At 47.7% G+C, this 12,667-nt stretch overlaps 2 protein-coding genes across 3 annotated transcripts; one reads left to right on the plus strand and one right to left on the minus strand.

Moving 5' to 3' along the window:
* Window positions 1-3,602: 3,602 nt before the first annotated feature.
* Window positions 3,603-9,314, minus strand: DCTN1-p150 (dynactin subunit 1). 2 transcript variants are annotated; one of them, XM_070285918.1, is made up of 4 exons: window positions 9,192-9,314; window positions 7,521-9,042; window positions 4,057-6,538; window positions 3,603-3,996 (listed from the first exon to the last, which is right to left on the minus strand). In XM_070285918.1, the coding sequence occupies exons 2-3, from the start codon at window positions 8,862-8,864 to the stop codon at window positions 4,094-4,096; spliced, it is 3,789 nt and encodes a 1,262-aa protein (XP_070142019.1). In that variant the 5' UTR covers window positions 8,865-9,042; window positions 9,192-9,314; the 3' UTR covers window positions 3,603-3,996; window positions 4,057-4,093. The 2 variants fall into 2 exon arrangements, with proteins under 2 accessions (XP_070142019.1, XP_017023102.1); XM_017167613.3 differs by having other exon boundaries at window positions 3,603-6,538.
* LOC108075214 (G patch domain-containing protein 1 homolog) lies at window positions 9,293-12,372 on the plus strand. Its single transcript, XM_017167553.2, has 2 exons — window positions 9,293-9,488; window positions 9,548-12,372. The coding sequence occupies exons 1-2, from the start codon at window positions 9,431-9,433 to the stop codon at window positions 12,370-12,372; spliced, it is 2,883 nt and encodes a 960-aa protein (XP_017023042.1). The 5' UTR covers window positions 9,293-9,430.
* Window positions 12,373-12,667: the final 295 nt, after the last annotated feature.

Below are 12,667 nucleotides of genomic sequence, written 5' to 3' on the forward strand. Positions count from 1 at the left end.
GAGGAGTGAGGTCGAGGAGGGCCAGAAGAGACCTGGACCTCCAAAAACCACATGCACCCATACGTACACAGACTTCAATGCAAAAATTTACATACGGCAAGAACACAAACAGCAACAGAAACAATGGGCAACCAAGAACGGCAATAACAATGGATGTGCACTTAAAAAATAAATATTTAAAGACTTGCTAAAAAAAGATATAAACTTAAATAAGGTAAAAATGATTTCAATAAAAATATATAAAGAATATAATTGATTAATAAATTAAATAAATTTAGCTCACCCCAATCAATCCTATTTTTTCCAGTGCCTCAAGTACCGACGATTTCTAAAGAGTAAAGATAGACATGGTCAGACTGTCGAGTGCGTGGTACTATGCCCAAGTCTTGCCCCACCTCTGCTCTTCACTGCAAACACAACATGCACAATGAGCCCCTCAAGTGGGGCCAAGTGAAGATGGAGATGAAGATGAGCTCTAGACCGACACCAGACCATTGTTCTTGGTGGCCATGCCCAACTCCTCCGTCAGCGTATCCGCCTCCTCCTCCTCCTCCTCCAATGTGATCCATAATGCTGATGTTGCGTGGCCGCTTGTTTATGTTCGACGGTGTCTATGGCCACTGTGTTGGCTACTGTTTGGCCATTTGGCCATTTACCAAATTGAGCTCTCGGATGGTGGCCTAACCAGGCGTAACTAACTCTTTGTATGCCTGCCAGGGGTTTTTTTTTCCCACTGGTTACCAGTGAAACTTCCGTGCTTCCGCCGAAGATCTTCTTTTGGGTTGCCTGATGCCCCTCTAACTAATGAGGAAGGTTTTTGGGTGCCTTCCTCGTACATTTGTGGGGCATCCGCATGGAATTCCTACTCGTGGCTGTTTCATCTCCGGTTTCCACTCGGCAGTTCACCTGCAATCAAGTGTTCTTGAGCCGCTTTATCGTCTTACACTCTCGCTCTTGTTGGGGTCCATGTCCATGTCCATGTCCAACCATCCATTCATCCAGCCATCTAGGGTGTTCTGTACCAAAGATACTATACTATATATACCCCACCCAAACTGGTTTCGGTTTCTTGCTCTTGCTCTGCATTGTCTCGCAGTTTTTTCTTTAATTATTTCTGCTGTTTTTTAGCTTTGCTTTTAAGGGAGGTTGATTAGTTTTTTTAACAAGTTGGTTTATTTTTTTTAGGTAATTTTAGAAATTTGTGGAGCACTTCTTGGCCATTAAGATTGTTTTACTTTAAAGGGTGTAATAAATTAAGTAAAACAACGAAGCAAATAGAATTTAGAGAGCTTTAAAAAAATTATAAAATATATAATAAAGATAGTATAAAAAGTTTTGCTTAAAGAATAGAATTGATATTTAAAATCTTTTAAAGAGTTAAAGTACTCTTTATTCTGATTTTAATTTATTTTATAATTTTATAATATTTTAGGGCATCCCATAGTCTACTTGAAAACCAGCTTAATGCACACATTCATCAGTCTTATTATATGTACAATAATTATGTTGTTTTTAGCGCTCGGCATGAGTCAACTCAGCAACAAGTTTTGGGGCATTACCGGACGCTTTCTGGCCAAAAGCTGTTGCTAGCAAAAGAAGTGGACTTAAAAACTGGAACTGCAGAACAATATGTAGTTACGTTACCAGATATGTGTGTCAGTGGCAGTTGTAAACTACAGTGAATTGGAGCTTGGAGTTGGGAGAAGGATCTGTCACTTTGGCGGTCGCTGCAAGCAGAGCGAGAAGCCCGGCTCTTGGCTCTTTGTTCGAGCCGAAAAGGTAAACACAAGTAAGGCGTATTACCAAACCAAGCCCAGTGGCTCAGTCAGTGTCTGGCCATAAACAAAAGCACCGTAAAAAGGTCAGACGCTGGCCAAGAGCCGGGCGTGAGAATGGCTTTTGGCCCAGAGGGGGCCCGGAACCAAGGCGACCGACACACATCGGAAGCCGCTCCATAAATGTACAGCAATCAGATCACATGGGAGCTAATTTTATTTCGGCGGAGAAGCCTCTACGTGTTCGCACCTACTCAGTGTAACCACACAAACTACACATTTCTGGTTCTTCATTGGTTTATTATCTTGGCACGATTATTTAAGTGGATTTTGATATGCTCGTTTTTTCTTAGGAAAATATATGTTTTCTCAAAAAGGTTAAATTAGGAAAACATGTGAAATGTGACACGAATTTGTTGCTCGGTTGGGATATGTATTTTTTTAATTAAGAATATTTTGTAAGAAGCTGTAAAGTAACTTTACTAAAGTTATTAATTTCGTAATCATATATTTTAATACGTTTAAAAAACGCTATAATTTTAATTTGGGAAAACTGTTCTTTGTAAGAATATTTCTTCATTGAGTTGCTATCTTCTGATTGAAATTAAAATAATTTGCAAGGGTTTAATAAATTGTTTTAAAATTAAAAAGTTAAGAAAAGGGTTCCTTATTTAGAATGATATTGCATTTATAAATATTAACAATTTTGTATTTGTATAAAAGTAAATTAATTCCCAGCAATTTATTTCACAATTTCTGTTGATTTTCCCACCTGGAATAGCGAGGCATTGCTGCTTCCTACAGAGGAATTACTCGACAAAGGCCAAGCCGCAGAATGGGGTCAGAAGAAGCAATGATTCTTCTGGTTTCTGTCCAGTCAAAGGGGGCAAAGGAAAAAGGCCAGTAAAAAGAAAATTATTTTCAATTTACATTTCAAACAGAAGGGCTTCATGTTGCTGGACTTAGAAGTGGAATAATGGGGGAGAGGAGTGATGAGGGAGGGTAGAGCAGGGGCTATTTTGGCCATCATGGTTTATGGTCGTAGTTGTTGGTTTTATTGTTGTTTCTGCTTTTGGGCTAATGTAATAGTTTCTTTTGCTATTGCAGCAGCTGTTGTTTTCATTGTTGTTTTTGTTGCTGCAACTGCGCGGCATTGAAGCATATTATTGTTGTTGTTGGGCAAGCGAACGGAAACGTCCAGAGAGGAGCAGAGCGATAGAGCAGGTCGAAGAGAACCCGTTTTGGAGTTAAGAGTGAGCTGAACTTACCCTCTTTGTTTGGAAGTCATGTTGAAGTGGATCCCATTTTGTGTAATGGTTCTTTGCTTGGCTTAAACGATTTTCTGTTGGATCTTGAAAATTTAACTGAGCTTGGCCAAAATCGTATTAGCTTAAATGGAGGAAAATTGTTTAAATGATGTAAAAGAAGAACATAATTTATGGTAATAGGGTAGAATGTTTAAGTGGAAAGATGCTAATGCTTTGAAAAAACAAAGAGCGGGAAGAGGCCTTTTTCTGGGACCGGAATGAAAAGTGTCTCTGGAAAAGTGCTCTTTCTGGGACCCAATAGGTAAGAGTCCCAAGGAGAGCGCTTATCGTGGAACCCTTTTGAAAAGTCTTTAAAGGTGAGCGGTCTTCGTGGGACACTTTGCAATCAGGTCTCGAAAAAAAACTCTTCCCTAAAAAATGTATAATTAGAAATATTTAAATTAAATAAAATACTTATTTATTTAATATTCTTTCTGAAAAAATAAGCTAGCTAAGGAAGAAATCAATAAAGGAAGAAATTTATAAGAAAAAAACCGTCATCAATTAAAACGCACTGGTATCATTTGTTATACAACATCAGCAAAATATATATTTACTTTATATGGTATATATAATGTTTTTTCTTTATTCTCGTTTATGCAAATTAGATTTGTTTCTCTGGTTTAGTTGTGTCTTTCACATAGTTTCTTCTCCCCTGCCATTGAATTCATAGATAATACCGGTATTAGTTCGCTTGAGTTTAGTTTCAGAGTAGGCCATGTTGGAGTTAAACACAAAAAGTTAGTATTACCATATATATATTATAATCTTTATACAAAAAACATAAATTAAGTGTAGAATTATAATGTCTCGGTTGCCCTTTTTGTTTAGCTATCATGATTAGGTCTCAGATCACAGGAGCAGGGAGTTCTGAATTCGTGGATTTTTGGAGGGTTTTTGGGAAGCCGCTTGAACTAGAGTGGAGAACCGAAATTGTGCTACGAGTTCCAAAATTAAGTTCTATTCTAAGTTACCTTGATTGCCCCTGGCCCCCATGATACTTTCCCGGATTCAGATCTGCAGAACACGCTTCACATCGACGGTGGGAAACGAGGCAAACTCGCCGTGGGCGGCGCGATGCGGCTTGCGCTGGAGGTACTCCGTCAGGATGTCGGAGGCCAGCTGGGAAGCCTTTGTGCTGATCTCGCCCCTGGCCGGCTGCGGCTGGTGGCGACGTTGCAGGGCCACCGTGTTGATGCCGCCGGCACGCATCGAGTCTTGAGATCGCACCTGCAGCAGGGACAGCACCCAGGCATGCTTCATCCTGGTCAACTCCGATTCCAGGGCGCTAATGCGCTGATCCTGCGGCTGGGGCACATACAGGGGCTCGAACTGCGACAGCTTGGCGCGCATATCCTGGGCCTGCAGGCGCAGACGCTCGTTGCGCTCCTGGTTGAAGGCGTTCTTCAGGAGTTGCACCTCCTCTGCCACCACGGGAGCAGTGCCGGCCGGCGCCGTGTAGCTGGTATTGGTGCTGCCTTGGGCGCCTGATGTGGAACCAGTGGCAGACAGATTGTGCGGGGAGTGGGTATCCGAGATGGACTGGTTCTTCCCAGTGCTTGTGTTGAGCTTCAACTTGTCGCGCAGATCGCTCTTCTCGCTCTCCAGGGCATCGATGTCGCTCTGCAGGTGGTCCATGGTCTCCTCGAACTCCTTCTCCTTGAGCTGCAGCTGCTGGCGCGTCTCCTCGAACTGCTGCTTCCACTTGTCCGCCGCGTGCTCGTACTCGCTTTGCAGCACGCTCAGCTTCTTCTCGGCGAGATCCTTGCGTATCTGCATCTCGCTCAGCTCGTTTTGTTTCATCTTGGCGGCCAGCTTCAGTTGCTTGATGTCCGCCTCGCGATTCTCCAGCGTGGCGGCCAGCACGTTCTTCTGCTCCAGCTGCTTCTTGATGAGCTGGGCACGCTGTGTAATGGGTGTGCTTTGGGCCCCGGAACGCTGTTGTCCTGCGGCTGTGTTGGCCGTCGACATAATCTCGTATTCCTTGTCCAGCAAATGCTGGGCAATGTGCTGCAGGTCCGAGTTGGCCTGTGTCAGTAGGGTCTTGAAGTTGTGCGTGGGTCCGCGGTCATCCTGCTCGTAAATCCTCTCGCAGGCGGAGGACAACAGAGACCAGTACTTATCCTGCGGCAGCGTGTGCTCCGCCGCATTGTCGCTTTCGATGGTGGCCACAATGGCAGCCAGCGACTGGCGGGTGGCCTGATGCATGGCCGACATAATCCTGCTAATGTTCTGGGCCAGGGCACGCATGGCCTCCACCTTGTGCTCCGATAGACCGCTCTTGACCACATGCTGATCGCTGGGCAGGCGGCGCTTGATTAGCTTCACCTGCTGGCGCACGCTTTCCATGTTCTCGTTGAGGAACTGAATGAGCAGCACCGAGTCACTGGTGGCGCCTGCCTCTTGAATGATGGCCTTGGCAATGGCCGTGTCGCTGAGAATGCTCTCGCAGGCAGCTCCCAGAGAAGCCACACAGTCGCGGATCATTTGGATCTCGTTCAGAAGTTGCTCGCCAGCCAAGAGCACCGAGTTCATGGCATTGAAGAAGGCCACACACTTCTCAATGTTGTCCGTGGTGCTGTTCTCGTCCAGTTGGTTGGACTTTAGCAGCTCGATGATGCCGTCGACTATCTTCTCCTGGGCCACCATCTCTGGTAGAGAGCTGCCAGCTCTCAGCAGAGTGTCCGGTTGGCAGCTGTTCAGGCCATAGAGGATCTGGTGCAGGGCACACTGGAGGCTATGAACGTAGTGCAGGAGACGGCACTTGAAGGCATACTGCTGGACGGCATGGCCTTGGGTAACGGCCTCCCTGGTGACAGTCTCCACGGCTGGGAAGCGTTCCCTTGTCTGCGACACCACAATGCCGCACTTGAAAACAATGCGGGAGATGAGCAGCACCACCAGAATGGAGTCGTGGTCGCCACCGCGACTCATGAACGACTCCGGCATGAAGGCCGCGAGCATCTGGACATGCTCGTTGGCCTGGCTCAGCTCGATCTGGCGCAGCTGGACGTCAATGGCCCGGGTGTAGGCCTTGGATTCGGCAAACATTTGCTTGTAGTCAATGGTCTCGGTGGCCAGTTTCAGGCTGGGATCCTGCAGGGATTCCTTTTCGTTGCCGGAAGTGCGCTCCCGCATCTCGGTCAGTTGGTCGTTGAGCTTCTGCACGAGCTCCCTGAACTTGGTGATGGTCTGGTCGCGATCATAGATGGTCTCTATGGCCGCATCGCGTTCCCGCAGCACCTCCTTCTTGGCTCCATTGGCCAGGTCCAATTCCTCGCGCAAATCCAGCTCCAATTCGTGATTGCTCTCCACCAGCTGCTCGTGCACCTCCTCCAGAGCCTCCAGCTGGGCAATCTCTTCCTCCAGCAGCTTTACCTTGTCCTCCAGCTCCATTTTCTTTTCGGCCAGTTGCTCCACCATTTCCTCGGCTCCCAGTGCTGCATCGACTTGTTCCTGTTCGAATGGGAATTTATTATTTATTTGTTTTATGGAATTTTAAATGCAAAACTTCGGTTGAGGAAAGAATTTGGAAAATGTTCGCTGGGGAAAAATGTACAGAAATTTACCTCCTTGGTTTAATTAAGTTTTAAGGCAGGCAGGCCGGCAAAAAGAAAGGCAATGAAAAAACGTTTTACTTTAGATTTTGACCATCAGCGTAAAATATATATAAAACACACAATTTACAAAATAGAAGAAAGTGGCTTAGAAAAGCTAAGAGAGTGAGAACTATAAGGCAAAGTACATTGAATATATGCTGGACTTGGGCTAATGATTTTACTTATAATTTGTATAATACAAATTATAAAATAAGGGTTTCTTTCTTATTTAATACAACAGTTTTAGAATATTTATTAATTTAATTTATTAAAATACTATGAAGCAAGCGAAATAATAATAATTATTTGTGATTAGATCGTTTACTTTAAACATATAAATTTCAATCTAAAACTTTAAATTTAAACAATGCTTCTAGCTGCTGTAATATTACCTGAAGAAAGCTTGATACAATAAGAAATATGGTTTAAATCCATATATATATATACTAAATGCCTTATAAATGCTGTAAAGTGTTTACAATTTGGCCCTAGCTTTAAGGTTTTCAATCTATAATGGCTTTCTGGTCCCCATAATAATAATAAAGAGACTTTTTACTTTTAAAATTCACGAATTTTTAATTATTATCTAATAAAGATTCAAAAATCGAATTAATATAAACCTTTTGTCCTGATTTATAGCTAATATTTCAATTTTTTAATGAAAAAACAGCGAAGCAGCCAAGTAGCGAAAGCAAAAATGAGCCAAATCAAAAAATTTAAAGCTTTGGGTGCGTGTCTAGCCGTGAAAAAAAGACGAGTGTCTAGTGAAGACTAAAGCCAATTAAAGGCGGAGGGCAGTGCTTAGATTCTAAAGCGAAAATTGATCCCAAAAGACTCACCTGCAAGTCGGCCACTATGGCCTCCATCTCATCGATCTTGGCGCTCAGCTTCTCCTTGGTGCGCTCCAGTTCGGCCACCTCCGATCGCTTCATCTCCAGCTCCTTGGTAAGCTTCTGGATGTCATGCTTGTCGTGAGCAGACAAATCCCTGAGCCGCACTAGGGTCTCCTTCAGGCGGATATTTTGCTGCTCCAGCTGCTTGAACTCGTAGGTGGACAAGCCGGGGGATTCACCATCTCCGGATATATTTCCTATGCTTGCCTCGGCCTTGTTTTGCATCTCGGAACGCAGGAGCTCCAGATCCACCTGCAGCTCCTCAATACGCTCCTTGGATGACTCCAGCTCCAGCTGCAGGGTGTCGGCCTTCTCCTCGGCCATCTCCTTGTCCAGCGTGATCATCTCCACGTTGTCCGCCAGATCGGCCATCTCCTGTGCATGCTGCTCCTTGGCCTCTATGGCATCCTTGGCCTCCTGCTTGGCTCGCTGCAGTTCCTTTTGCAACGAAGCCTGCGCCGCCATGATCTTGGTGCGGAACTCTTGCAGCTGCTCAAACTGGATCTTCATCTTGTCGAACTCGCGCAGTCTCTCCTTGTCCTCGTTCCGGCGCTGCTTGAGGGTCTCCAGTTTCTCGGTGAGATCTGCCAGCTGGGTTTGAAGTTCGGCACTCGTCTTTTGGGCCTCCAGCAAAGCGGTCTTGTCCTCACTTCCGGTGTTTGTCGGCATGGTGAAGGAGGGCGAGCGCAGCGGCTGCGAGGGAGTAAACTGCGGCTTAAGGATCTCCAGGAAGCCCGTCTCCACGAACGAGGCCCGCTTGGAGCCGGCTCCGGCGGCGGCTGCCTCCGCCAGCGAGGAGGTGCTGGAAGCCTCCTTGTCCTTGCTATTCTGCGGAGCCAGGCTCTTCCTGGGCCCAATGCTGCTGCTGGAGCCGGTGAGCTGAGAGCGCGAGCCCAATAGCGACTGGCGGCTGGAGGAGAGCGAGGTGCGCGAGCTGCTCAGCCGCGCCTTTGTGGGTTGGGCTGTCGTGGGCGTGGCCGCGGGCCCGCTAATGTCCTCGACACTGCGCCTGCTGCCAGAGCCGCCGGCCGAGCCGGGCGTAGAGCTGCCGGGTGCCGGCTCGAGCAGACGCAGCTGCGTGGGCCGCACAAACATGCCGCAGTTCTCCGCGCACTGGAAGTACTGCTGGCCCTTGATCGAGCCGCTGTTCTTGCCCTTCGGCTCGTCCAGCACGACACCAACCCACTTGCCGACGGCGAAGCTGGTCATGCCCACGTAGGCCACCGTGCCAAGCAGATCCTTGCCGGTCAGCTCGACGCGGGCGCCCACCTTGAGGTTCTTCTCGGACATCTCGCTCTTGTCTAGCTTTTACTGTGCGCTATGTGAGTGTCAGGTGGCCAGGATGCGGATGAGAATGCAGGTGCTGGTGTGAGTGACTCAAATGAATGCTGTCTGCTCCGCTGCACTTGCTCTTCTTCGTTGGCCAACAACAACAGTCGCGTCTCGGCTAGCAAAAAATGGACGTCGGCTTGGGAGAGAAAACAGAAAATGTTGACATCATTAGTCACCCACACAGACGACGACTAGCCCCAGGTGTCTCCGCAGAACCCGCTGCTGTTCCCCCCACTTTCCTTAGAGAGCGGAGGGCCTTTTCTTTGTTTCCGCTGCCAAGCTTACCATTTGCGCCGTTCTTCTTTGTCAGACAGCTTAAAATTGCAATAAAAATCGTTTTTCTAATAAATTTGCAAAATGCTTAGAAAGTGCAGTGTGCCCGCAGGGCTTTTTCGCTAAAACTCCTAGTTAGAGAGGTCACACTCATCAGCTGTTTGCTGTTTAATTTATCGGTGTGTACACACTGGTGGCCAGACCAAACAAATTTCGCAAACTTATGGAAGTTCCTTAGTTTTTCAACGAAAATGGACGAAGAAGAGCATCTGCATCGTTTTGGCACTCCCCTGGAGCCGCTGGAGAAGGGTAAGTATAGCCCGCTAAACAAGATCAGGTGAAATAACCCTTTAAAATGCCAATATCAGATGAGGTGCCCGCCAAGAAGCCGGTGGCTATCGAGGATCAAATCGTCAAGGACGAGAATGGTAAGCGGCGATTCCACGGCGCCTTCACCGGCGGCTTCAGCGCCGGTTTCTGGAACACCGTGGGCTCCCTCGAGGGCTGGACACCGCAGACATTCAAGAGTTCGCGTGCGGAGAAGGCTACTCCAAGGGCCCTGCAAAAGCCGGAGGATTTCATGGACAAGGAGGACCTGGGTGAGTTTGGTATTGCTCCCCAGGGTGTGCGCACCCGCGACGAGTTCGCCAAGGAGGATGAGCAAGAACAGCGTTCCGGTCAGCGGCGCAGGAAGCTAATGCAGCCGGAGCTTGTGGGGCCTATTCCTGGGATGCCAGTGCTGGAGCAGCTGTTGCGCCCGGTGCGCGACAAAGTGGCTGTGCGGATACTCAAGAGCATGGGCTGGAAGCCTGGTCAGGGAGTGGGTCCGCGGCAAACCCGGATGGAGAAGCGTCTGGCTACCGCGCGAAACCAAAGGGAACAGTATCTCCTAGAGCACTATGGTGCCGAGGGATTGCCCTCGAAGTCGGTTACAAATGAGGGTCACAGCAGCGGCGGCGATGAGGGGGACGACGACGAAGACGATGAGGACATAACCTTTGCCCCGGATGACTACGAGCCCATCTTCTACACTCCTAAAGAGAATCGCTTCGGCATGAGCTACTCCGGCCTTAGTCGCGATCCTATCCTCTCCAAATCCTCCTCATCCAGCTCTGCCACGCCCATGCAGCACATCAATCTCTTTGGGCAGCTGGAGGCCAAGGCCAGGAGCAAGCAGCTCTCCATTCGAGGTCAGGCCTTTGGAGTGGGGGCTTTCGAAGAAGAGGATGATGACATCTACGCCCGCGACGACATGACCCGCTATGACTTCTCGCTGGCGGACAAGAAACCCAAGCAGAAGAAGCAGCAACACGTCCAGGAGCGCCACGTCATCGAGGGCTTCAGCGAGGACAAGTCCGGGGCAGCTCTCCAGAAGCCTTACTCCATAGATCTTCCTCGTGACTTTCAACCCAGAAACTGGATGCAGCGAAAGAGTCGCTTTGCTCCCATGGACAAGGAACAGGCTAGAAAATTGGAGACAAACACAGAGTACAAGCGCACAGGACTTGGCAGGCATGATCTTAATCCTGACCAGCGGGCACGACTGCTGGGCGAGCAGAAAGCCGAAGAAAAGCGAGAGGAAGAGCCACCCAAGGGTAATCCCTTCAAGGATCGCGGTAAATCCCTGCTAGAACGAATCAATGCCAGAACAGAGGGCTTTACAAAGGGCGGCGTTATCACTGAGAGTGGCGAGGAGCAAGCCACCGAAATGGCTAAGGAGGTGAGGGAAACCAATGCGGTCGTACAAGAGAAAGCTGCTCTGAAGACCAAGGATTTAGTTAGCCCTGCTTTATCCTCCGGCACCTTCAAGCCCTTCCTGGCGGACGAGGCTAAACAGCTCCGCTATGATAAGTTTGTGGCCGCCAACTTAAAAGACGACGCAGCAATAACTGAATTCTTGGCCACCCTGCAGCCTGTCACACTCTCCGAATGGGATCGCGAGATGGAAAAGAAGGAATTCATTCAGGCAGCCAAAATTTATCGACCTTTGGATGGCCTCATGAACGATCGATTCGTTTCGGAGGCCACTGTTCAGGCCGAGCAGGTCAAGGAGCAGCAAAAGGCACCGGAAGAGCGGACGGTTGTGATGGAGCGAACGAAAACCATGTGGAAACCAGCCTCATTGCTCTGCAAGCGTTACAATATCGCGGAACCCTTTGGCGGTGACCTTCTGGAGCCGGAAAAGGAGCTCAAGGCGAAGCCTAAGATTTCCGTTTTCGACTACCTCGAGACTTCTGTAAATACCAAGGCCAACTTCCAAACTCCCACGATTATACCCAAGCACATAGAGAAACCAAAGCCTAAGGAGGCGGAGAAACCAGCTCCCGCTCCACCTGCGGCAGTTCTTGAACAGGAGAAACCTCCACAAAAGGAGGTGGAGCCAGTCAAGTCCACTTTTGTGCCCAAGACGCCGTTGGAACAGGCAGTAGACGAGTCACGAAATAAACCCATTTCCGAGAAGGTTGAACTGTTCAAAAGCATCTTCGATGACAGTGACGAAGAAGAGGAGACAGTCAAGGCTGCTCTTACAAATCCTGTTCAGGATAAGCTGGCTGCCCTGCAGGAGGAGCTCGGTCTGCCTTCCAGCGCCTCCACTTCAGCAGCAGCTGTCAATGTACTGAGGAACACTTCGCCACCCAGAGGAATATTTGCGGACTTCTTCAAGCCTGCCGATAAGCAGGCACCCAAGGAGGCGGCCGCCCCGCCCAAGTTTGCTCCCATTGAGGGAAACAAGATGAAAATCTCATTTAAATCCCGCGAAGAGCGCCTGAGAAACGACAAGGAACTGGCCGAAGTGCCGCCTGAGGAAGTGTACGGCCCAAAACTGCCAGAAGCAGCGCCTCAGAAGCCGGTGCCACCAGAGGATCAAGCGGAGGCCAGCATAGATGCCAAGCTTCAGCAGCTTTGGCAGCAGCATGCTCCGAAAAAACGAAAAGCTGAAAAGTGGGTGGAGAAAAAGGTAATCTCCAGCAGCGAGGATAGCGAAGATAGTTCCAGTGATGACTCTTCCTCATCCTCCTCCGACTCCTCTGCGGTAAGCAAGGCCAAGAGATCCAAGTCCAGCAAGGCAAAGAAATCCCACAAGAATTCCACATCGAAAAAGTCGAAGAAATCCAAACTGAAAAGCAAGAAAAAGTCAAAAAAGAGCGACCGACCCAAGCACAAGACGAAGAAAAAGAAGAGTAAGCACTGAATGTAAATATAAATATTTTCTTAAATAAATAATAGGTAATGACTTTGTCTTAAATCTATATTTAGTTACTTAATGGTTCATCAATCGTAGGGTTTGGTCAATTTTTTTTTGAGAATCAGGGAATCTAGTTGCTGTAAAGCTTTAGAAGTTTATATTACAAGTATATTCTATATTTTTACAGATTTATATCATTTTTTTTTATGTTTTGTATTTATAATTTAATTAGTTTATATATTTTTTATATTTTGTATATTGTATTTCATAGAGAACGGAAATTGCCCAAAAGTATGCCACG

This window comes from Drosophila kikkawai, chromosome 3L (genome assembly GCF_030179895.1).
Source record: "Drosophila kikkawai strain 14028-0561.14 chromosome 3L, DkikHiC1v2, whole genome shotgun sequence".
Classification (NCBI taxonomy): domain Eukaryota; kingdom Metazoa; phylum Arthropoda; class Insecta; order Diptera; family Drosophilidae; genus Drosophila; species Drosophila kikkawai.

Coding starts and splice junctions, on each gene's coding strand:
- DCTN1-p150 (XM_070285918.1), bottom strand. CDS start 8,864: ATGTCCGAGAAGAACCTCAAGGTGGGCGCCCGCGTCGAGCTGACCGGC. Junction 6,539..7,520: donor CCATAGTGGCCGACTTGCAG/GTGAGTCTTTTG, acceptor CCATTCGAACAG/GAACAAGTCGATGCAGCACT.
- LOC108075214 (XM_017167553.2), top strand. CDS start 9,431: ATGGACGAAGAAGAGCATCTGCATCGTTTTGGCACTCCCCTGGAGCCG. Junction 9,489..9,547: donor CCTGGAGCCGCTGGAGAAGG/GTAAGTATAGCC, acceptor TGCCAATATCAG/ATGAGGTGCCCGCCAAGAAG.